This window comes from Rattus norvegicus, chromosome 18 (assembly GCF_021556685.1).
Source record: "Rattus norvegicus strain SHRSP/BbbUtx chromosome 18, alternate assembly SHRSP_T2T, whole genome shotgun sequence".
Lineage (NCBI taxonomy): Eukaryota > Metazoa > Chordata > Mammalia > Rodentia > Muridae > Rattus > Rattus norvegicus.
The window spans coordinates 35712872-35737509 of NC_141551.1; the positions used below are offsets into that span (position 1 = coordinate 35712872).

Consider the following 24638-nt stretch of genomic DNA (forward strand, 5'->3'; position numbering starts at 1 on the left):
GGAAAGGGATAGGAAATGACAATAAGAAAGGAAGGACAGGGACACATACATTAATGAAACATATCCCCCATATTATTCTGTTTGCACCCAGTTTTTGAGCCACTCTTCAGGTGGTTTAGATTTCATGTGGCTTCTTAGGAGAATCTCCTGTCTACTTCAGCAATGCTCTTGGAAAGAGATAATGGGGGGAATTATGACTAAGTTGTTGATTTCACACTGAAAGGCAAGCAAAAATATTTAGTTCAAGGGTTTCTTAGAACTCACCTACCTGACTGTTCCATAGTTCACAGTCCTGAATCCTTCTTCATCAACTATGGTCATTTCAGAAACCAAGAGCCAGGCAGAGACCATGATTTCTGCGCTGCATTTGGCCTTGATTGTCAAACAGTGCAGCAGAATGACTTGCAGGTAAATCACATAGAAAGGGTAGCAGGGGCAGAATTTCCCAGTCACACTGTACCACATTACTAAGAAAATGACACAAATGTTCTACGGGAACCACTTTTAGCTTCAAGTGGAAATCCTAGAGACATTATCCAAAGCGCAAACCGAATTTCTAGGAAATCACTGAGGATTGGCAGACAATGGGGAAAGGATGTTTTTTTTTTTTTCTGAATGATACTCTGCTTAGAGAAATGTATAGTATTAAATACACTTTAAAACAATGGTTCTCAATGTTCTAAACGCTGTGACACTTGAATACAGTTCCTTGTGTTGTGGTGACCCTCAACCATAAACTTATTTTTGTTGCTACTTCATTACTGTAATTTTGCTACTCTCATGAACTGTGATGTAAATATTTTTAGAGGTACAGGTTTGCCAAAGGGGTTTCGACCCAGGTTGAGAATCGCTGTTATAAAGATTTAAGCTAATCATCTTTTACATATATATGAATGTAAATTTTTGTTCTGAGGTCATAAACAAAGTTAACTTAGGTTCCTACAGTTTTTAGGCCAGGCATTAACTTAATTTACTTATTTTTAGCATTGTGATATATATCTTTTGGCTTTGCGTGCTGAAAAAAGAAAATTCTGTGTGGATTGAACTAAAGAGAATCGTAAACAGCAAGAAGCTACTTCTGAATGACGTCCAAGTGCATAAGGAAAAAGTAAATAAAATAAAATAAAATAAAATAAAATAAAATAACAGAATGCCTCATAATAAATATTCCTTGCTTTTGGGGGAGGAAGGAACCCATTTTTAAAATGACCAGGGATTTCATTGCTTCATGTTTGCACTGAAGATGTTTTCAACAGTGGCTATTTTCAAACAAATTGTAGAAACATCCCTTTGTCCTGTAAAATACCAATGAAATTTTACAATGGGGAAGCCTACAGCAACAAGCTAAGGTTAGGAGGGCTTGTAATTTATAGCCTTTTCATGGACCACCCAAGAACACAGGTTGCTACATGAATACCTGTGTGCCTTGTGAATGCAATTACCAGGAAATATACTATAAAAATGAAAACTCTAAAATGTCTTACATTTTACAGTTCCAATTTCTACCAAACTACCTACCAATGCACCTTGCACTTCAGACAGCACAGCTAGCCAAAGCATGGGCGTTTTGTTTATGGTAACTGACAAGAGAACACTCAGCAGAGCTCTGGCAGAGACCCCTGTCTGCCCTGCTCTCATTAGTACTAACCAGCCTTCGTATATCCCGTTCCGATTCCCACTTGATCTTCGAGATGGCTTCCTGGTGGGACTGATGCTCACTCCTAAGGTCCCCAGCCTTGATTTTATCCGCTTGGATCATATTGCTCAGAGCCTCATCCACCTGCTTCTTGGCGGTTTTTAAGTCTGTAATTTCCTGCAGGAGCTTCAGGCGCTCTGCATCGAACTGTTTCCTGGCCTCCTCCCGGGCCTCAATGGTGAGTGCTGTCCTTACTTTGTCACTGCTGCCATCGCGGAGAGCACACAGAGCGGACTTGAGTCTCTGAATCTCTCCATCCCGCACCTTCACTGTCCTTGACATTTCCTGCTCATGTTGCTTGATGAGATTCTCCCTCACAGCCTGCAGCTCCTTCATCTTCTCCTCATGGAGCTTGGCTTTAAGCTCTGTCACCAGGACTGTGTGTTTGCGCTGCTCCAGCTCACGAATCCTCTTTGCTTCTTGAGTCTTCTCTCTTTCAAGCTTTGATACCTAGAGGCATAGAGGTGAAAGGATGAAAAAGCATGAGCCTCAAAGAAAACGTGTGCTCTGAGGCGGGATCTTGCAGCTTAGGCTCCTATGATCTCTTAATACCTTATTTATTAAAAAGGGGAGTGGGGAGTACAAGCTACTTAGTGTGCTGAAAGGAAAAGAAAACACAGGCCTTAAAGCAGACTATGATGCGGAATAGAAGGAAACATCTAAGATGTTTATCAGTGTGCTCAGACAAATGTTTGATATTCTGAGGTCCTCTTAATCAGTATGTGGTCCACAGATTGGCAGCTCCAGAGACACCTGGAAGCTTGTTAGGATTTCAGAATCCTGATTCCCACCAAACCTATAAATCAAAATGTGCTTTTAACAACTCCCCAGGCAGCCGGTATACCCAATAAATCTGTGAAGCTTTGCTGGGTTGGTTCTCCCACTAATAGAGGAGTATACAGTTACCAACTGCACAATTCTGGCTTCAGCCAAGCCCATAAATGTGGGCATCTATGCATGGTTCCACCTTTGATATATCATTAAGGTGCCTACAATACTATTTTATAATGCTCCTCTTTCTCACTTGGGAGGGAGGAGTACAGGTGTCACAGACTGTGAATAATGGAGAAGGTAAAACAAAAATGAAGATAGTTGTAATAGCCATGAGTTTATTTTTCTTCATATGACAGCACACTGGCTAGCCAAACAGATAACATCCCTAAAATAGTCTGTTGGGTTCTCCTCTAATCATAGGAAGTTAGGCATGTTGCTTCAGCTGCCACAGGTCTCTTTTTAGTCTTCCTCTTATCACTTGACCTTGATGCCCCCCAAGCCAAACACACCAAGTAATTCAGAAGGATTTCTTCTAATCTTTCCACCTTCCAGGAATTCTCTGAAAATCATCTCCCTAGTTTTGTTACCTTTCTAATGACAATGTTCATTCTTTCCAGTCTGTGCTACTTAAATGTGACCTAGTAAATCCTCGATTTAACAGAATGCTATGAACTTGTAGCCAGCCACCTCAGTAGGATGAAAAGGTCCCTCTGTGACCTTTTGTGCTATTTTCTTCTCTACTCAGTTCATCCTATAACCTGCCTGTGTCGTGTCTCCCTGCTTCTTTGTCTCGGTAGACAGGGAAACACACACACACACACACACACACACACACACAGAGACAGACAGACAGACAGACAGACTGACTGACTGAAAAACTGAAGACAATTTGAGAGCCCCAGGATTGTGTGACAGAGATTCTCTGCCATTTCTCTAATTGTAAAGTTTTAATATTAACATATTTTTAATATTTATTGAAAATAACCTCCTCTATGAGATATATTCTGATTGTGGTTTTTCCCTTTCCCCTAATTTGAGAGCTTTTCAACCTAAAAGTGTTAAAGTCCCTTTTAAAATCATCGTAGGTAGAATAGAGTATGTGGAATTTTACTTACCTCAGTAACTTACCTGTCCTCAGCTCTAACAGTATTTTCTAAGGGAAGTAGTGCTTGGTAAATATATATTTTTAAAGGCACAGGAGTGAATCTTACAGTGGTTATCCTATAAGGGTGTAGAACCCAAGAGGATTTGGTGAAGCAGCAGCCATATGTGTTCCAATGACTGTCTTCTGATCTGTCCTCAGCCTGCCGTTCAACATGGTTGATACTTGCTACACTGAATACTTGCAGTATTGTGAACATGAGATTAGCTTTGTGGGTAAAATACTCTTGGGGTCTTGACAATTTATCACAAGGCTGAGTTTCTTGTTAGTCCCTTGACATGTGTTAATATGATAATGTTTGGTGTGAGTTAAGTTAAACAAACTATATCAGGGAAAGTAATTGATCCCTTTCAATTTCTAAAAATTTGGTCACAAGGCAATTAATTAAGGTCACCTATCTGACATTGATTTGCAGTTTATACTCCATTTCTTTCGGCCATTGTTGCTCTAGAGTTCTTTGGTATTTATTTGGAGAAAATTACTTTCTTCACACTGCTGGCGATGCTCTTGATAAATTCCAGCCCTGGCACTACTGTTATAGCTGTTTCAAAGCCACAGAGGCTCCTCCACAATAAGAAAGGAATCCCTGTACTTCAGCCTTGCCAGTCAGGCTCCTATGTGGGTTGAGCAGGACTTTGTTCCTCCTTCCCCTCCCCCACCCCTGTTCCAGACACAGGAGAATATACTATTTTCTGCATGTGGTTTATATTTGTACCTGTCTGCCTACAGCCTCTTTTCCCTGATGACTCTCCCCTCGACTCTTTGGGATTCTCATATTCCAACTGGCCCAGCTCCTTAACATCCTTTCCTGACATGTGACCCCGATTGCCTAGGATTAAACTCTTGTCTGCTGTTTTTTTTTTGTTTTTTTTTTGTTGTTGTTGTTTTGTTTTGTTTTGTTTTGTCTTCTCCATGCACTTTGTTGGTCCTTAGTGCATTTTTTCTTTATGTAACAGATTTTGTGCATGCTTCCTTCTCCTCTCCTTCTCCTCTTATCCTGTCCTGATTCGAAACTCCTAAGAGACTACCATTGTATATCCACTTATTGCAGACACCGCCCAATAAGGAGCAAGAAGGCACCTATGCAATTAAAGGCCATATGCTCTTGTTTTCTGGACAGCCCCATAATCAGAGACATGGATAATATGTTCTGTCATACAGCTTAGAGAACATAGGCTCAGGGAGTTACCAGTGAACTATGCATTCACTCAGACACCCTTACAGGACGCTACAGCAAAACAGATCTCTAGCAGGTGATGATGCCTCTCTGTTCGTGGCAATGTAGATTACATTCTCATCCTTCCAGAGTAAACAGAAAATGGTAACTTCGAGGTGTGGGATGAGGAAACTACAGCTTGTTTATCTGTCTCTGCATTTTCAAATAAAGATCTCTTGGGATACAACCATGCCTGTCCATTGCTTGGGGCTGTTTTCACATTACAGTGATTGAGTACTTTCCAAGACTGTCTGGCCAACAAACCCTAAGATATTTAGTGTCTTCCACCTTGTAGGAAGGTTTCTTAATTACTGTTCTAGATAATGTATCTATTTTTAGAGGAAGGGCTTCCCCCCTAATTTAGAAACTCAGTTTATTTTCCATATAAGATATTAAGAATGAACCCTTAGCTCAAGTGATGGGAACTTGGTCCTTCTCTGTCTCAGCAGTAAGTGTTTAAAGTAGAATCAGTGGGATAAGAATCATGACAACATGGCTACTGGGTCACAAGGTCCTAAGAGAAACAACACTCCATAGGACAATGATGAGCTATAATGAGGGTGGATACCAGGTAAGGGGATTTTGGGTTTGCATTTCTGTGCACCATCTAAGACAGAGGTTCTTAACTTTCCTGATGCTGCAACCCTGTAATTCAGTTCTCCATGTTGTGATGACCCCAACAATAAAATCATTTTATTGCTACTTCATAACTGTAATTCTGCTGTTACAAATCATAAAGTAAATATCTGTGTTTCAGGTGACCCCTCTGAAATAGTAGTTCCACCCCAAAACGGTCACAACCCATAGGATGAGAACCACTGATCTAAGAAAACATGTTTGAAAATTACCTGTAATAGTTATTTCTAGAACTATGTGAATAACATATGGAAAAGAACTTGAACTGCTATACACTATGGTATATAAGGCAATATTGTATTCGATATGACAGGAGACATTCCACCCTAAACAACTCACATCAAACAGTCTCGAAGTACCTAACAGCATCTTTCTGTGATTTTGTTGTTTCTCTCAGATTATAAATAGTAATTTTTCATGAGTGTCAGCAGAGAGAGAGAGAGAGAGAGAGAGAGAGAGAGAGAGAGAGAGAGAGATTAACAGAACAAAAAGTTAGACTATAAAAATACAGCAGTGTGGAGAATATATTCCAGCCCAAAGAGAAAGCTAATAAAAACAGGTGTTGATCAACACATGGTGTCAATCAATTACTCAGGAGAATTCCCAAAAGGAAGAAATGTTCACATTTGTTTAGTTGCCATGGAAAAGGCAATTATTTGCAGGATCTCTTGATATGACTTGCTTTCCCTTTAAACTTTATTGGGAAAGTGCTTCAGTTGAGGAAGAGCTAAAGGATGCAAATTGGGAGAATGGAGAGACCATGACAAAGTGATTCTCAAATATCCTATGCTGTGACCACTTGTGTCATGGTGACCCACAACCATAAAATTATTTTGTTGCTGCTTCATAACTGTAATCTTTCTACAGTATTCAAATCATAATGTAAATATCTGACATTTCTGATGGTTGTAAGCAACCCTTATGAAAGAGTCCTTACCACCTTGAAAAGGTCACAATGTACAGGTTGAGAACCACTGCAGTTGTGTGGTGAAGTCTTTCCCCAAACTTTGATATAATTTATGCATTAAGGAAGAAGACCTAAATATCCTAATATAAATCTTGGGATGAGTACGCAAAAGAGTTATTGCTGAATAGAAATGTAAATACTGACGTGATAATATGTTGAAATGGAGAAAAGCAATTCAGCAAATGAAAATCATTTTGAACAGTGTGGGTGTTTTGCAGAGATAACTTAAACTCAGCCATAGGCTTGCTGGTGTTTCCCTGTGTTTTATTCTAAGCTGATGTCTTTGCAAATAGGCATTACACATATTAGTACATTTGGCCTGCCTGTCAGCCCTGTAATATTTATAGTATTTGTACCCACTATTTCATGGGAGAAAAGAAGAAACAATCTGTCTATAAGCACAACACAAATTCCACCAGTGTGGCCAAGAACCAAGTCTGGCCTAGATCACAGGCCTGATTACAATCAAACTTTCAGTAAATTCCTTTACCTCTGTCAGCCTTTTGCTAATTGGCATATTGGGTTGATGATCTCACTCTCATCTGGTTGTGGAGAAGATGACTCAATGTATCAAAAGCCAGTGACTAAGCAACAGTAGATACTATCATGTTCATTTTGAAAATATTGTTGCATATGGTAATATATTATACAGTGTTAGATCAAGCCACCACCAACAAAAATTCAAAGACACATAATGTATGACTAATGTGGCTAGACTACATTAAGAGTGCAGTAATTATTTCCAAACAGAAAGAAATGTCCAAAGCAAAATCTGGATTTCCTTGGGGATGTGTTGAGTTCCCTGGTGTTGGTGACTATGGGTCTTGACTTGCAAGACATTGAGAATATAGATGGCCATAAGAAGTAGGGAAGCCAGTAGAAAGGCAAGGACAAGGAACACTGAACAGGGCTGTGAAAATGAAATTTCTAATCCTTTCTGCCCTAGAGATTCTATGGGAGGAAAAGATCACTATGAAAAATATTTCCTGTTGTAAGCGCTCTAATGGGACACAAGGAGGAGATGCCATAACTACTTTATGCAGGCCTCACCTGTGTTTTCTGTCAATAATTCTACTCTGGCTCTTGGAAATGTCCATGGAAATCCTGCCAAGATAATCATGATGGTGACTGGAGTTTTAATGCACTCTTAGAAGCCAGGGACTAAAAATCACAGCAGTGGAGGTAAAGGCAAGGAAAAGGTTGAGGTTATCAAGATGGGTCAAGCTATCAAAAGCTGACACTTGGATTATTTGCTTTGCATGCTCCTGGAGAATAACTTCACATAAACCAGCAGGGATTGCCTCCTGAGCCTAAGCACTTTTAGACAAAAGGGCTGAGAGACTGAAAAGAAGGTTTTACGGAAAAACCTTCTAAGATCTGGAGTAACACTCTGCATCCCCTTCTCCCTTCTCCCATACCCTCTTCTATTCCTTCTCTAGATTCTTCTCTCAGTTAGGTAGGCCACTTGAAACAGAAGCAAAGGTGTAGAAAGGAAGAAAAATATCACACTTTAAATTTGAACCTTGAACCAGAGGCTCTGAGAACTGAGGACAGAGAAGGTTGATTGCTTTTCTAAGGGTGGTGGCGGTGGTGGTGGCAGAGGCCAGGTGTTCAAGCATCACCTTGATCTCTAATATCCCTGAAAAGAATCCACATTTTGGGGCTTCCACCTGCTGTCTTCAGAAAGCAAGTGAACTAAGCAAATTGCAGCTCATTTTCAACCCTTAGTAAAATCAGAATAGTAACCACAGGCTTCTTTTGTCCCAAACATGCTGAGAAGACCAAAAGGTCAGATGACAAGTGATTCCCTTTGTCACCCTGTCCACACCACTCCTCATGAAACTGTACCCTAGCTCCTAGAGAAAGTACACTCTAGAAAAAGTATGGGAGTTTTTCATCCCATAGCAGTCTACACTGAGCAAGGGGTTGCAGCCTCATGGTATCCATGTGCAGGAAAATACCCCCTATTTAGTGGCTCGGAGTACTGGTTCAAAGAGAAGAACAGGCCTTTTCTTCACTGAAGCTTGAGCCTTCCTCTCAAAATATTACAACAATAATGTTATAACAGAGATCTCAGGAAAGCATTTATAAACAGTTACATGGGTTCATTCAGTAAGTAGTTTTGAGTACTGCCTGCAAACCAGGTAGTGGCTTTCTTCATTCAAGCAGAAACAAATAATAATGCATGAGTGAAAAGGGGAATCTGAGGGTCAAAAGAGATAACTGTGCAATGCACTTTCCATGCTTAACATCAACTCACTCCTAACATCTTCACTCCCTAGCACACTCGTATAGAACAGAAGCCTCTGCAGTTCCACATGACAGATGAGCAAAGTGGGACTTGAAGACCTACTCAGGGCCAATCAGGTGCTAAATGTAAGAACAGGTTCTGTGATAAAATGAAATGCGCATGTTGAAGTGTGTGATGGATGATGTACATTGGGTCTGTTGTAGCTAGCTTTTTATTTTATCAGCCAAAGCATTTATGATGGCCTCTGTTCACTGCACACTGGGCATTTTCTGTAAATGCCAACAGCATTATGTGTTTTGCTGAGAAAATGAGTAATGGCCCATCATCCCAAAGGTCTCCAGGCTTGATCCATTCCCTCCCAGTAGGTGCATTGTCATTTTATCATTAGAGCCTCGGGGTTAAACAGAGAGTGTAAATTCATACCTTGTCTTTGATCATGTTTCCCCCCTAGAGTCTGCTCCTTTGAAAACACAATCGCATTTATCTATAATGAAATTGCTTTATGATTCATTTGCCCTCTGCCTCCTTTTGCTGCTGACACGCAGAGAGGCTTTGCTCTAACTCCCGTATTAAGGTTGTAACAAACTGTGAGGGGAAGAGAGAAGGGCAGGGGTACCTGGGAGAGGGGATGAGAAGCCTACTACCAGAGTTGTGTCAAAGGAAGGAGATGATACCTACATGCCTGCCAACATAGAAGCTGTGCCAGGCCTTCAGTGACAGCTTAGGGATCATTCAAGAGCTGTCTGTTTCAAAAGGACTAAATGGTGGGGTCTCCTTTGGAATATTGTGGATATTTTTCCCTACTAAGCAGTCCTATGGCTGTCATTTATCATTCCGTCTTTACTAAATGGAGCCTGCCTCCCTTCAAATGGTATTTTGCCCAAGGCAAAGTGAAACTAACAAACTGGATGCTGGTAGGAGTCAAGACCTGGAAAGATGCTCTGGGAACAGACCAACTAACCCCTGAGACTGAGTCCCCTTCATCTGAAGCTATACTGGGCTCCTTATCTCACCTACTTAACCAAAAATGTTGGCTTATAAGTTCAGGAACCTTAATTTCTACCGGGTTCTCCCAGGTTACTCTCTTACAGTGTGATGTGTGTGAGACCAATCACAGATTTAGACCCTGAGACACCCAAGTTGGCTTCTGAGGAGAGAGAAAAATATATAATGCCAAGAACCTCTGATTCACAAATAATAACACCTTTTAAATTCACAAATAAATGCCTGTGAGAATGTGTTCTATTTGCTTCATGGGGATACAGATATTTTCCTCATGAACTTCAGATTAGAGTTAATCAATGGCTGAAACAGGTAGAAATAGCCTCAAATGGATTCCAAACTTTTTAAATTATTTTCATTCAACAGGGCGAAATAGATTTGGTATAAAATTAAATTTCTTACAGTGATCAAAGAGAATGCCAAACAGTGAAATATTTGTTAGTTTGTGATCCAGAGTATTTTTGTATTAACAGTTATCTAAATGATGTAATTTTATATTAGCATGGGTGTCTCTGGGCTGCATGGATCGAAGTCCAGGATTTAAAGGAATTGCTGAGTTTGCTACACATGGAGATAGCCAGCGCTAGCTGGAGTCATGGCCCCAGGTAGCTCCTACTCACCTTGGATTTCTCTTGATGAAGTTCTATCTGAATGTCTGTGAGTTTGGTCCTGAGGTCTTCATTGGCAGCTTGAAGGGCAACAATGAGTGCCTCGGGCTTCTCGCCCTTATTTCGTCCTTTTTTGGACATTGTCCCTTTCTAAATGGAGTCTTTTGGGGTTTTAATCCTCTCAAACAGGTACTGCCATGTTACTGTTTCATTTCCTGGAGTGAGGTGTTTCAGCCACTACTGCTTGGTGTTCCTTGCTAAGGTCTTCTCAAACGCTGCCTCGGAAGCCCTAGAAAGAGACAGAGATGGTGGTAACTAGTAAAGACATGAGTTTGTGTCAATCCATCCACTCCTAGCCAGAGTGGCCTGTAAACACCTTCTCCTGAGGCTTTCCTGTCTCTAAGATCTCCCCTGTTCTATATTTTGTATCTAACTCACAGTGACATTTCAATCCCATTGACATCTGCTTAGAATTCTTTTCCTGAAGCATATGTCTTTCACATTTCTGAGTTCCCTTTTTGGGAGTGCCAACCCATTTTTCTGTCTTTTCTCCATGTCACTCATCGAGACTCTGGTCAATGGAGACATCCTGCTATTCATAGCTCAAAAATAAGAAATACTGTATATGTAGCTGGATGTTATTCGGTGGTTAAAATGTTAACAGTGGGTAATAACTAAGTAGATTACTAGATTAATTAAGTCACTGAATCTTGTTATAGTTACTTTTAAACACTTTTGTTAGTACAATATTTTTTTTTATTAACTTGAGTATTTCTTATATACATTTCCAGTGATATTCCCTTTCCCGGTTTCCGGGCAAACATCCCCCTCCCCCCTCCCCTTCCTTATGGGTGTTCCCATCCCGACCCTCCCCCCATTGCCGCCCTCCCCCCATAGACTAGTTCACTGGGGGTTCAGTCTTAGCAGGACCCAGGGCTTCCCCTTCCACTGGTGCTCTTACTAGGATATTCATTGCTACCTATGGGGTCAGAGTCCAGGGTCAGTCCATGTATAGTCTTTAGTTAGTGGCTTAGTCCCTGGAAGCTCTGGTTGCTTAGCATTGTTGTACACATGGGGTCTCGAGCCCCTTCAAGATCTTCCAGTTCTTTCTCTGATTCCTTCAACGGGGGACCTATTCTCAGTTCAGTGGTTTGCTGCTGGCATTCGCCTCTGTATTGGCTGTATTCTGGCTGTGTCTCTCAGGAGCGATCTACATCCGGCTCCTGTCGGTCTGCACTTCTTTGCTTCATCCATCTTGTCTAATTGGGTGGCTGTATATGTATGGGCCACATGTGGGGCAGGCTCTGAATGGGTGTTCCTTCAGTCTCTGTTTTAATCTTTGCCTCTCTCTTCCCTGCCAAGGGTATTCTTGTTCCCCTTTTAAAGAAGGAGTGAAGCATTCACGTTTTGATCATCCGTCTTGAGTTTCATTTGTTCTAGGCATCTAGGGTAATTCAAGCATTTGGGCTAATAGCCACTTATCAATGAGTGCATACCATGTATGTCTTTCTGTGATTGGGTTAGCTCACTCAGGATGATGTTTTCCAGTTCCAACCATTTGCCTACGAATTTCATAAAGCCGTTGTTTTTGATAGCTGAGTAATATTCCATTGTGTAGATGTACAACATTTTCTGTATCCATTCCTCTGTTGAAGGGCATCTGGGTTCTTTCCAGCTTCTGGCTATTATAAATAAGGCTGCAATGAACATAGTGGAGCACGTGTCTTTTTTATATGTTGGGGCATCTTTTGGGTATATGCCCAAGAGAGGTATAGCTGGATCCTCAGGCAGTTCAATGTCCAATTTTCTGAGGATCCTCCAGACGGATTTCCAGAATGGTTGTACCAGTTTGCAACCCCACCAACAATGGAGGAGTGTTCCTCTTTCTCCGCATCCTCACCAGCATCTGCTGTCCCCTGAGTTTTTGATCTTAGCCATTCTCACTGGTGTGAGGTGAAATCTCAGGGTTGTTTTGATTTGCATTTCCCTTATGACTAAAGATGTTGAACATTTCTTTAGGTGTTTCTCAGCCATTCGGCATTCCTCAGCTGTGAATTCTTTGTTTAGCTCTGAGCCCCATTTTTTTTTGGTTCTTTTTTTTCGGAGCTGGGGACCGAACCCAGGGCCTTGTGCTTCTTAGGCAAGCGCTCTACCACTGAGCTATATCCCCAACCCCTCTGAGCCCCATTTTTAATAGGGTTATTTGTTTCCCTGCGGTCTAACTTCTTGAGTTCTTTGTATATTTTGGATATAAGGCCTCTATCTGTTGTAGGATTGGTAAAGATCTTTTCCCAATCTGTTGGTTGCCGTTTTGTCCTAACCACAGTGTCCTTTGCCTTACAGAAGCTTTGCAGTTTTATGAGATCCCATTTGTCGATTCTTGATCTTAGAGCATAAGCCATTGGTGTTTTGTTCAGGAAATTTTTTCCAGTGCCCATGTGTTCCAGATGCTTCCCTAGTTTTTCTTCTATTAGTTTGAGTGTGTCTGCTTTGATGTGGAGGTCCTTGATCCACTTGGACTTAAGCTTTGTACAGGGTGATAAGCATGGATCGATCTGCATTCTTCTACAGGTTGACCTCCAGTTGAACCAGCACCATTTGCTGAAAATGCTATCTTTTTTCCATTGGATGGTTTTGGCTCCTTTGTCAAAAATCAAGTGACCATAGGTATGTGGGTTCATTTCTGGGTCTTCAATTCTGTTCCATTGGTCTATCTGTCTGTCTCTGTACCAATACCATGCAGTTTTTATCACTATTGCTCTGTAATACTGCTTGAGTTCAGGGATAGTGATTCCCCCTGAAGTCCTTTTATTGTTGAGGATAGCTTTAGCTATCCTGGGTTTTTTGTTATTCCAGATGAATTTGCAAATTGTTCTGTCTAACTCTTTGAAGAACTGAATTGGTATTTTGATGGGGATTGCATTGAATCTGTAGATTGCTTTTGGTAAAATGGCCATTTTTACTATATTAATCCTGCCAATCCATGAGCATGGGAGATCTTTCCATCTTCTGAGGTCTTCTTCAATTTCCTTCTTCAGTGTCTTGAAGTTCTTATTGTACAGATCTTTTACTTGCTTGGTTAAAGTCACACCGAGGTACTTTATATTATTTGGGTCTATTATGAAGGATGTCGTTTCCCTAATTTCTTTCTCGGCTTGTTTCTCTTTTGTATAGAGGAAGGCAACTGATTTATTTGAGTTAATTTTATACCCAGCCACTTTGCTGAAGTTTTTTATCAGCTTTAGTAGTTCTCTGGTGGAACTTTTGGGATCACTTAAATATACTATCATATCATCTGCAAATAGTGATATTTTGACTTCTTCTTTTCCGATCTGTATCCTCTTGACCTCCTTTTGTTGTCTGATTGCTCTGGCTAGAACTTCAAGAACTATATTGAATAAGTAGGGAGAGAGTGGGCAGCCTTGTCTAGTCCCTGATTTTAGTGGGATTGCTTCAAGTTTCTCTCCATTTAGTTTAATGTTAGCAACTGGTTTGCTGTATATGGCTTTTACTATGTTCAGGTATGGGCCTTGAATTCCTATTCTTTCCAGGACTTTTATCATGAAGGGGTGTTGAATTTTGTCAAATGCTTTCTCAGCGTCTAATGAAATGATCATGTGGTTTTGTTCTTTCAGTTTGTTTATATAATGGATCACGTTGATGGTTTTCCGTATATTAAACCATCCCTGCATGCCTGGGATGAAGCCTACCTGGTCATGGTGGATGATTGTTTTGATGTGCTCTTGGATTCGGTTTGCCAGAATTTTGTTGAGTATTTTTGCGTCGATATTCATAAGGGAAATTGGTCTGAAGTTCTCTTTCTTTGTTGTGTCTTTGTGTGGTTTAGGTATAAGAGTAATTGTGGCTTCGTAGAAGGTATTCGGTAGTGATCCATCTGTTTCAATTTTGTGGAATAGTTTGGATAATATTGGTATGAGGTCTTCTATGAAGGTTTGATAGAATTCTGCACTAAACCCGTCTGGACCTGGGCTCTTTTTGGTTGGGAGACCTTTAATGACTGCTTCTATTTTCTTAGGAGTTATGGGGTTGTTTAACTGGCTTATCTGTTCCTGATTTAACTTCGGTACCTGGTATCTGTCTAGGAAATTGTCCATTTCCTGAAGATTTTCAAGATTTGTTGAATATAGGTTTTTATAGTAAGATCTGATGATTTTTTTAATTTCCTCTGAATCTGCTGTTATGTCTCCCTTTTCCTTTCTGATTTTGTTAATTTGGACACACTCTTTGTGTCCTCTCGTTAATCTGGCTAAGGGTTTATCTATCTTGTTGATTTTCTCAAAGAACCAACTTTTGGTTCTGTTGATTCTTTCTATGGTCCTTTTTGTTTCTACTTGGTTGATTTCAGCTCTGAGTTTGATTATTTCCTGCCTTCTACTCCTCCTGGGTGCATTTGCTTCTTTTTGTTCTAGAGCTTTTAGGTGTGCTGTCAAGCTGCTGACATATGCTCTTTCCTGTTTCTTTCTGCAGGCACTCAGCGCTATGAGTTTTCCTCTTAGCACAGCTTTCATTGTGTCCCATAAGTTTGGGTATGTTGTACCTTCATTTTCATTAAATTCTAAAAAGTTTTTAATTTCTTTCTTTATTTCTTCCTTGACCAGGTTATCATTGAGTAGAGCATTGTTCAATTTCCAAGTATATGTGGGCATTCTTCCTTGATTGTTATTGAAGACCAGTTTTAGGCTGTGGTGGTCTGATAGCACGCATGGGATTATTTCTATCTTTCTGTACCTGTTGAGGCCCGTTTTTTGACCAATTATATGGTCAATTTTGGAGAAAGTACCATGAGGAGCTGAGAAGAAGGTATATCCTTTTGCTTTAGGATAGAATGTTCTATAAATATCCGTTAAGTCCATTTGGCTCATGACTTCTTTTAGTCTGTCTACATCTCTGTTTAATTTCTGTTTCCATGATCTGTCCAGTGATGAGAGTGGGGTGTTGAAATCTCCCACTATTATTGTGTGAGGTGCAATGTGTGTTTTGAGCTTTAGTAAGGTTTCTTTTACATATGTAGGTGCCCTTGTATTTGGCGCATAGATATTTAGGATTGAGAGTTCATCTTGGTGGATTTTTCCTTTGATGAATATGAAGTGTCCTTCCTTATCTTTTTTGATGACTTTTAGTAGTACAATATTTTTTTAAGTCATAGTTCCATGACAGGAAAAATCAGCCAACCATACTTCCTGTCTTTCTACTATCTGTCATCTATTTAACTAACTTCCATCTATCTATCTATCTATCTAAAATAGACCTACCTACCTTCATCAACAGCACTGTTATCTATCTGATCTCTCTGATAAGTGTTTTGATTGCTCTTTTTTCTTTGACACAAGGTCCCACTGTGTATCTCTGGCGAGCTGAAACTTGCTTTATAATCTGGAGATCTGCCTTTCACTCAAAAGTTACTGCTAACATTAAAGGTGTGTACCACCACACCAGACTGTGGTAAGTGTATACACACACACACACACACACACACACACACACACACACACATTGTTCTTGCACATTGAGACACGGACCTCTCTTTGTACCTTCCCTACATATAAGGAAGAGTCCCAGAAGAGAGCACCCTTGGTCTAGTACATGAGAAGTGGGTAGGATGTCAACAATGTAGACACAAGTGAAGTTTCCTGGGCTAAGAAAATTGCAGGTGCAGTGACATGGCAAAGAAAAGACAGATTATTTTGGATAGGAATAAAATCAAATCTTATCAGATCTGCCTGATAAGCATGAATGCTGGAAATATTTGTTGGTAGGAAACAGAATAATTCCCACCTCAGGGCGTAGGGCTCATCGTCCAGTAAGCAGTACAAGGGGTGTTGAAATTCCTGACTGGTAAGTATCTAGCAGGTGATTATTGAGGTTATTCTGGTGGCAGAGTGGGAAGAGAATGGAGTCATGGAGATTCAGGAGCAAGTTGCTGAATTGGTCCAGGTAATGGAGGCCTAACCAGAATCCTGAGTAGAGGAGAGAAGGGAGGAACATCTTCAAGTCCCAAACACTGCACTGCAACAAAAATGAAAGCATTTCTCAACATCCAACTGTTAACATTGAAAAGGGGAACATGGAACCAGAGCTTCTCATATATGCTTCCAGGGTTTGGTGGGGATGAACTGGGATGCTGTCAGTGAGAACTAAGAAACTCCCACTGAGCATCCATATGTTCCAGCAGCTGCTGCTCTCTACAGACACTGTATTTGGCTTCAAGAATTGGGATTCTTGGCTAAGTGCCACCCTTTACAAACACTGTAGCTGTGCCCTTTGACGTGTCTCCAGGACATGGGCATGAGGCTAAGATGAGCTCCACACAAGAGAGATAGAAGTGGTCTACACAATTATAGATTGATACAGCTCCTCCCACTCTGGCATTGTTATTAGGGCCCAGCACCTAAAGCTACACAGGTTGTAAGTCTCAGGAGACAATCAATGACTATTGCTCTGCTAAACAGATACAGTATTAAACTGAGTCCTAGTGACATAGTGTTAAACACAGAGGTTAAAGCATCTCTCGGATCTGGTTTTGTAGGGGATGATGATTGATGTAGAGACTCATGGCTAGTCCAAGAGTACAGAAGAAGCGATGGTGGAGGGCTTAGCCCTAAATGAGATATCAGTACCATACCAACAAAATAGAGTTTTCAAGACACAACACTATAATAACACTGTGCTGGATAGCTTTATGTCAACTTGATACAAGCTAAAGTCACCTGAGAGGAGGAGACCTCAATTGAGAAAATGACTCTATGAAGATTGGACTGTAGAACATGCATGTAGAATATTTTCCTAATTAGTGATGTATGGGGGAGAGTCCAGCCCATTGTGGTTGAGGCTACCTCTTGGCTAGTGGTCCTAGGTTCTATAAGAAAGCAGGCTCCTCAATGGCCTCTGCATTGGCTCCTGCCTCTAAGATCCTGCCCTGTTTGAGTTCCTGTCCTGACTTCCTTCAGTGATCAACTGTGATTTGGAAGCATAACCCAAATAACTTTCCTCCTCAAGTTTCTTGGGCCATGTGTTTCATCACAGGAATGATAACTCTAATTAAGACACAGATGTTGTGACATCATGCAAAGATCCATACAATATTATTGCAGGAGAGGCTGAGCACAAATTCCCACTGCCAGCTGAGGAGCTATTGGCATTTGACTACTACTAGGAAGGAGAATTTTAGTTTCCTTTAAGGGTATGGCCCCTAGTAGATGAACAATGCTTCAATAGATGGCCCTAGATATATAGACAATATAAAGTATTGTATAAGAGTATATAGACAATATAAATTCATTTTAATCTCTTTTTTAATGAGGACACAAAATTAGGTGGATGGATGTAAGGATAGATCTGAAAGAGGTAGGGAGGTGTGACTGAATACATTTTATGAAATTCTCAAGCACTAATAAAAATATTATTTGAAGAATCTATAGTCTGCATGTACTAATTAAAATTTAAAAGATAAAGAAGCATCCATGGCACTCCTCCCTAGTAGTATCTTCTACCTTATAAGAGGAGATTTATCCCTACAAAGAGAAAACACATTCTAGGAAGCAGTGGATGGACGAATGGACAAAGCTACCAGAAAAACTATGAGCAGATTTGGAAGGCATAAAAACTTCATAGAACAGCAAGTGTGGGAGCCAACTCCACATCATACTGTTTTGCCTCAGTGCCTGGCACTGTGCTACACACAATTTCACTGAGCTACCTCAGCCAGACCCTTCTGGCATGGAGTCAGTTAGTTAACCTGGGCAATGTTCAGTTATGAAATGGCAGAGCCGACATTGAATTGCACATCTGCCAGTCTCTGAACCTTAGCTACAGAAGTACTTTGTTAAGGAGATAGCAGGATCCAGATATAGCTTCTAGTACCCAGGGAGCTCATAGGAGAGAAGTTATAGCTGGGGTTAATGAAAAGGAATGATAGGAGGTATTCAAGAATTTGCAATTTGAAATCATAAAAACTGGATGTTAATTAAGTTTCCTTATTGTATATTCTTGAGCAATTAAATATTCTAAGCTTCTATTCTCTTGCATCAAAATTGGGAATGAAATGTGCTTACTGTAGTGGACTGTTTCAAAGAATAAATGCATTGGGAAGTGTGTGACGAAAAGACTTGCAAATGTTGCTGGTAGTGTCATATTTACAGTTCTTCATGGACATAACACTCTTGATAAACACCAGCAATAACATAAAGAGTAAAACCAACACATTTATCATTCCTTTTATATTAAAAAGAAGGGAGAGGGAAGACATAGGGATCCTGGAAAAGAGCAAAAATTCATGCTTATGCTTGCAGTGAAGTGAGGCTTTCATTGACAGGATAAGTATTCCCAAAGGTCTTTGGCTTTGTGGCTGCTTCTGCCTCAAGCTAGAAGCTGAATAAAATCATAATTAACCTCAAGCTTTCCAAAAAGGCCGTTGCTGCTGAGTTATGATTTGAAAGTGATGTGATAGGAAATAGCTAGAGTTCACATGTGTGAAGTCAAATGCTCCAGCAGTTCTGTATAATTGATACTGGAAAATGTCCATCCCAAGGAAGCTTTGAGAGCTTATCTTAGCGCCTCTTCTTTCTGAAGATGCTGCTTTTGAGTGAGATGCTGTCAGTGTTTAGCACGTGTGAATTACACTTGAGTGCATTACCCCTGCCAGTCAGCAGTGGCATGCTCTGGTTCCCCAAGCCCTCCACAAAGGCAGATGTGTTTCATTGTGTGCTCATGAGTTTGGCACAAAAATGCAAGATAATGGGCTACCACTTAAACCTTTTTAACCTGGAGATCTAGTTTTCCTATATGGCTGCTTATTGTTATTGTGTGCCTGGAGGGGAAGGGCAGCTCTCCAATCCATTACACTTGTGTTAGGTGGTGATATTCAGTACAGTAGTGATTATATACCTTCAGGATGGTAAGTTGTTGGCCTCATATGTTTATGTTTTTTTAAAGCTCTATTCTCTCACCAATTGCCCTCTTTTTCACATAATAAAAATAGCATATATTAAGAATTAGTTTAAATTTTACACTGTCAATACAAAAAGGATACTATTATATTAATACAACTCAGATATGGCATTCTTGGTGGTATTTCTTTTTAGATGTCCTGTTAAAATTTTATTTTAGAAATACATTGATAATGTGTAGGGATGTAAAGGGCTACACATGTAAGAAACACTTATTCTCTCGAAGGGGGATTTCCAGGGATGCTCGGTGGAAGCAGTGTCTGCTGGGAGAGACGAAAGCTTGGCAGGTTACGTTCATCTACTGCATACTTTTGAATTTGGTCATGTAGCTCTTCGATTTCCTTTTCCTTGCCTCAACTCCTTGGTAAAATCCCTTCTGTTTCATCTCTCTAAAACCAGGTCTGACGTCACTTCTTCTCACTTCCCATCACACCTTTTCAGTCTATCCTGGGGTGAACTCATTCCCAAGCATCAACTCCTGTCTTCACTTTGAAGGACTGTCTTGCAGCTCTTGCCACTCATTCATTCTGTGATCATTACTTTATAAAGAGCTAATACGATACCTGGTATATGCCATACATGCACTATGAAAGAAAAGATCTCTGTCCTTCCTGGAGTTGGGGGGTTTAGCATTTTAATAACTGACAATAGAAGATGAGAATCATAGCATATATTCAGGTGAGGCAGGACAGATTACTAGGGAAGACGTGATAGAAAACCAAGAAGAGAATCCATTATCTAACTGTTATTATGGAAAAGAACATTCTAGACAAGTCGTTCTCAATTGTGGGTCTCAACCTCTCTGGGACCACATATCAGATACTTGCATAATGATTTGTAACAGTAGCAACATTACATTTATGAAGTAGCAATGAAATAATTTATGGGTGGGGTCATAACAACATGAGAAACTATGTCAAAGGGTCACAGTGTTAGGAACGTTGAGAACCACTGCTCTAGACAGATGTATTAAATATTATCTTCTCCAGGGAATAAAGAATATAAAGATATTTTCAGAGAAAAATACAGTGGGAGTATCATGAGTAAACAGACAAACAGAAAAAGATGAGCTTGGAGAAAATGACAGGGACTAGAGGGCAAAAAGCTACCTATGGTTAACATAGTGTTTCAAGTATAAAAAGAGTCTGATGAAACTGAATTAACAAAAGCCCTATGAAAATTAGGAACAGAATGGCTTCAGGCATTGCTGAAGTGTACATTAATCCAGGACCAGGACCTTCGGGAAGATGTGACATTGGATGCTGTGAACCTAAGCGGCCCTGGCTATCACTCAGTCTGTGATGCACTTGAAATTCCATTCCCCCTTTGTGCAACATTGCTAGCTTAGCTTCCTACACACTTCATCCCACTGTGTGATAGCTTTCTCCTAACAATCCCATTTTCCCCTTGCAAAATGTATGTAAGATAGTGCATTTTTAATAAATTTGCTTTGTAACTCATCAGCTTATATAAGACTTTTTCACGCCCAAAGTTTCCTATCTTCTTTAATTGATCATCCATTCTGTTCTTCATCCCACTTAGGATCCCATCACTGAAGAATAACCTACTGGGGCAAGTCAAGGACTTGAGAGAATGTGGTCATGGCTGTTGTAATGTATCTACTCATTTTATCTCTGTTCTGTGTTTTACAGTGTTAGGAATCTACTGGAAGGCCTTGCCTGCATTAGTCAGGCTCTCTACCCCTGAGCTACATCCTCAGCCCCATATGGATTACAGTTACTCTTCAGCAAGTAGTTGCTCTCACTGAAGAGTAAAACAGTCTTGTTTGTCTTTGTACACAAAGTACCTGTTCACAAAAAAAAAAAGACCACAAAACACAATTTACATAACCTTGTTCTCTACCCATAGAAAATGCCAGTGAGGAGCATAAGACAGCATTTCTAATAGATTCTTATATTAAGATTTATTATGAGAAATTGCAACTATTTTGTGGGGGAAAAACTTAAATAGCTGTTTAGAGTTTAGACAGAAGTTAAAGTTTGATGCAAGAATTAATGAAAGAATAAAAGTAAAGGTACTTTATTTAGACTTTCAGACTAAGTTAGTTTCCTGTCCTGTTTTGGTTTTCTGAGACATGCTTTTGTCATGCAGCTCAGGCTGGCCTCAGACTCTACCTTCCCAGCTCTGCCTTCTGAGTGCTGGACACACTTGGGCATGCTATCAAGGGCATTCATTCACTAAGGGCTCTTAATTGTTGTTCCTGTCTACCACAGTCAAGCTTACTTTCTCTCCTTGGCATAGACTTTGCCTTGCATCATATTGTTGTCTGGATTTACTTCGTAAGGATGGGTTGTCTCATAGGCAAAGGTAAGTCTCTATGTGACAATTATCTTCATTCCCTTTCTAGATTCAAGTGCTTAACAGCTATTATTGAGTTACATATACCAACTCCTGGACACGAGGGAGAACCCTCAGACTCAGCAGGAAGTGTTCAAGGTTAGACAGAGCAAGGAACACAGAAGCACAGAGCCTCTGCCTGAAGCAGGCACTACTGTTCATGTGCACTGCTCTAAAGAAAAGATGGTGTAAACGGAACAGCACACATATCATTGGAGGGAGTTTTATAGAATTTTATTTATAACCCAGAGCAAGCTTTTCTATTTTAGGTATAAGTGAAATATACATAACCTATCCAGCTGTTTCCTTGGAAACAGTTTCCAAAGACCTTGAATTCAGAAAGAGAATATCTATCAGGAATATACCTTTGTGAAGTACCAAACATAAACAGAGATTTCTATAAATAGAAGATGACCCAAGTAAGTCAGCTGTTTTTCAAAAAGGCAGAATAATTTCAGTACAAAAACTTATAATGTCTAATGTAATACTACTTAGGAAAAACACATAAACTCGAATAAAATAGCTTTATATGGATGTAAATAGTCCTATTATGAAAATCTTCATTTAATTTTCTGTACTCCATATAATGGTAACATTTTTCTTGTGTTGTGGTATAGTAATAAACTACAAAATGTATAACACATTAACAAAAATAGGAAAGCCAGAGAAACAGCTTAGCTGGCGAAAACCTAACAGACTAAATTTGATTTTCAGGACTCACCCATGTGGTAGAAGGATAGAACTAACCCTTGAAGATTGTCCTCTGACTTCCATTTACACACACACACACACACACACACACACACACACACACACACACACACATACACAAAATTAAATTTAGAAAGTTGCAAATCTGCAAAATAAAATTCTGTGTTAAAAGTTTTTTCCTTACATTAATGTGTGTCTACACGCAAGTATGTTTCAATTTTCAATTATTGGTATCTTGAAAGAAAAGTTTTGGTGTTTATTAAAGTGGTTATGCTAACTCTACAGACTGTTTTACATAATGAATTATATACAAAAATCAATTTAGACATAATCTCTGAAATATAATTATATATATATATATATAATGTTACAGTTGGGCTTAGTACAAGACATATATGCTTAATGAAGCTTCATATTCTAGATGCTAAAGATTGCAGACAGTCACAAACACACACACACACACAGAGAGAGAGAGAGAGAGAGAGAGAGAGAGAGAGAGAGAGAGAGAGAGAGAGACTGAGACTCATGGACTCATATGCATGTTCTAGTGCACACAGAAGGATTGTACTCTGACTCTATGATTCTGTTCACTTGATACCTTTCTCTTTGTTGACCCCTACTACTTAGAACAGTGGGCACAAGTAATTGTGAATAAATATTTGAAAGTAAATCTGGAAACTGAAGGCTAACGTGGAAGGGACAAGAAAACCTAGAAGGCAGCACATGTGGGCAGGAATAATTTGTGGAATATTGTGTTTGACATGAATAGATCATTCTAGGCAGTCAAGACATGCAATGAAAACTGATGTGATAGAATGGTAATACTCATGAGGCCATGGAAGGACTGTTTCTATATGTTTGAGGTAAAATATACTGCATAGAGAGATACTAAAAAACCAAGTAAACAAACAATAAAACAAAACAAAAACAAAACCCAAGAACCAACACCCCAAACCCCTCCCCAAAAAAACCCAAACAACCCATAACACAGAGGTGAAGTTAGAAGAGCAAGTCCTAGTGGCCTAGGTACTGAATTTGCATATTGTTTAATCCTTACTGGGATGCTGATGTTTTAAAGAAAAGATGCTCGAACATACCTCTTAAGTGTGTTTTGCACCAGCCTCCTTGGTCCTAAAGCAGAACTTGCTATTGTTATTTTGCTGAATGACCCTGCTTGTCAGGTTATTCTAACCCTTTCTATTTATACCCACAAATCCAGACTGCTCTCAACGGAAGCTTCCTTCTTACAGCGGGCAATAGTCAGTGGAGAGGTGCTAAGAGCTAAGAATAAGAGACTCAGTGTTCATCCCTAAATGCGACATCTTATCTCAGTCACTTCTTACAAGAAAGGCATCAAGAAAGGGGCAGCAGACAGAACATAAAGAATGTAAAGAGCAGGATGTTGAGGAAGAGCATTGGGAAATGCGCACCTCCGGATGGAGCTGCTGCACTGCTGCTTTCCTTACCGGTTGTGGTTACCTGCATATGACCTGCACAAGGTTCATTAAGCACAAATTGAGTAGAGCTATCAGAGGGGCCACACTCTTGTGTCCCATCCCTTCCTGAATAGCTATTCACAGTCTATAGCCATTGGGGAGGGAGAATCATTCATATTCAGTGTGTAGACATCAGTAGATTTCCCAGCTCTGGTGGATGCCCCCAGCCCCACATACATATGGGCAGTACTAAGTAGATTTGATGGGTTAGCAAAGGGGGCATAAAGTTAAGAAAGGAACGTTAGTGTTGGGGGTATTTAGAAGGAGCTGGAGAGAGGAAATGAGAAGTGGTTATAATTTTCTATTGTATACATGTACGAAAGTCTCAAGATTAAGGAGAAATTAATATGAAAATTGCTGAGTTTGTGTATGTGTGTGCACGTGTGTGTGTGTGTGTGTGTGTGTGTGTGTGTGTGTGTGTGTGTACGTGTACAGGTATAAAAACCTGTGTGTACCTCCATAGAGGCCAGAGCAAGACTTCATGTGTCCTACTTACCACATTTTGATACATTCCTTTGACACAGGCTTTCTCACTGAACCTCTGAACCTGGAACTAGGCTAGTCGTCATGAAGTCATGTCAATTCTTTTAATTATAAGGCCTAGGGAGATGGCTCAGCAAGGACATGTGCCTTGTTGCCAAGGCTGGTGGCCTGACTCTCTCATTCTTCTATCTCTTACCCGCACTGCACTGGGGTAACAGATACACATTCAGCCATGCATGGCTTTTCATTTGTGTGCTGGGAATCATTCCTCATGCTTCATCAGTAAGAGCTTTTAGCCACTGAATAAGTCAT

At 40.1% G+C, this 24638-nt stretch overlaps 1 protein-coding gene across 6 annotated transcripts in view; it reads right to left on the reverse strand.

The window, feature by feature from the left end:
• Positions 1-24638, reverse strand: part of Jakmip2 (janus kinase and microtubule interacting protein 2) — a 164921-nt gene that overhangs the window by 57468 nt on the left and 82815 nt on the right. For 4 of the 6 annotated variants that reach the window (NM_001437326.1, NM_001437324.1, XM_087592861.1 and 1 more), the window contains 2 exon segments: positions 1649-2146; positions 10325-10601. In NM_001437326.1, the coding sequence (NP_001424255.1) occupies positions 1649-2146; positions 10325-10453 (627 nt within the window). In that variant the 5' untranslated portion in view covers positions 10454-10601. 6 annotated transcript variants of the gene reach the window in all.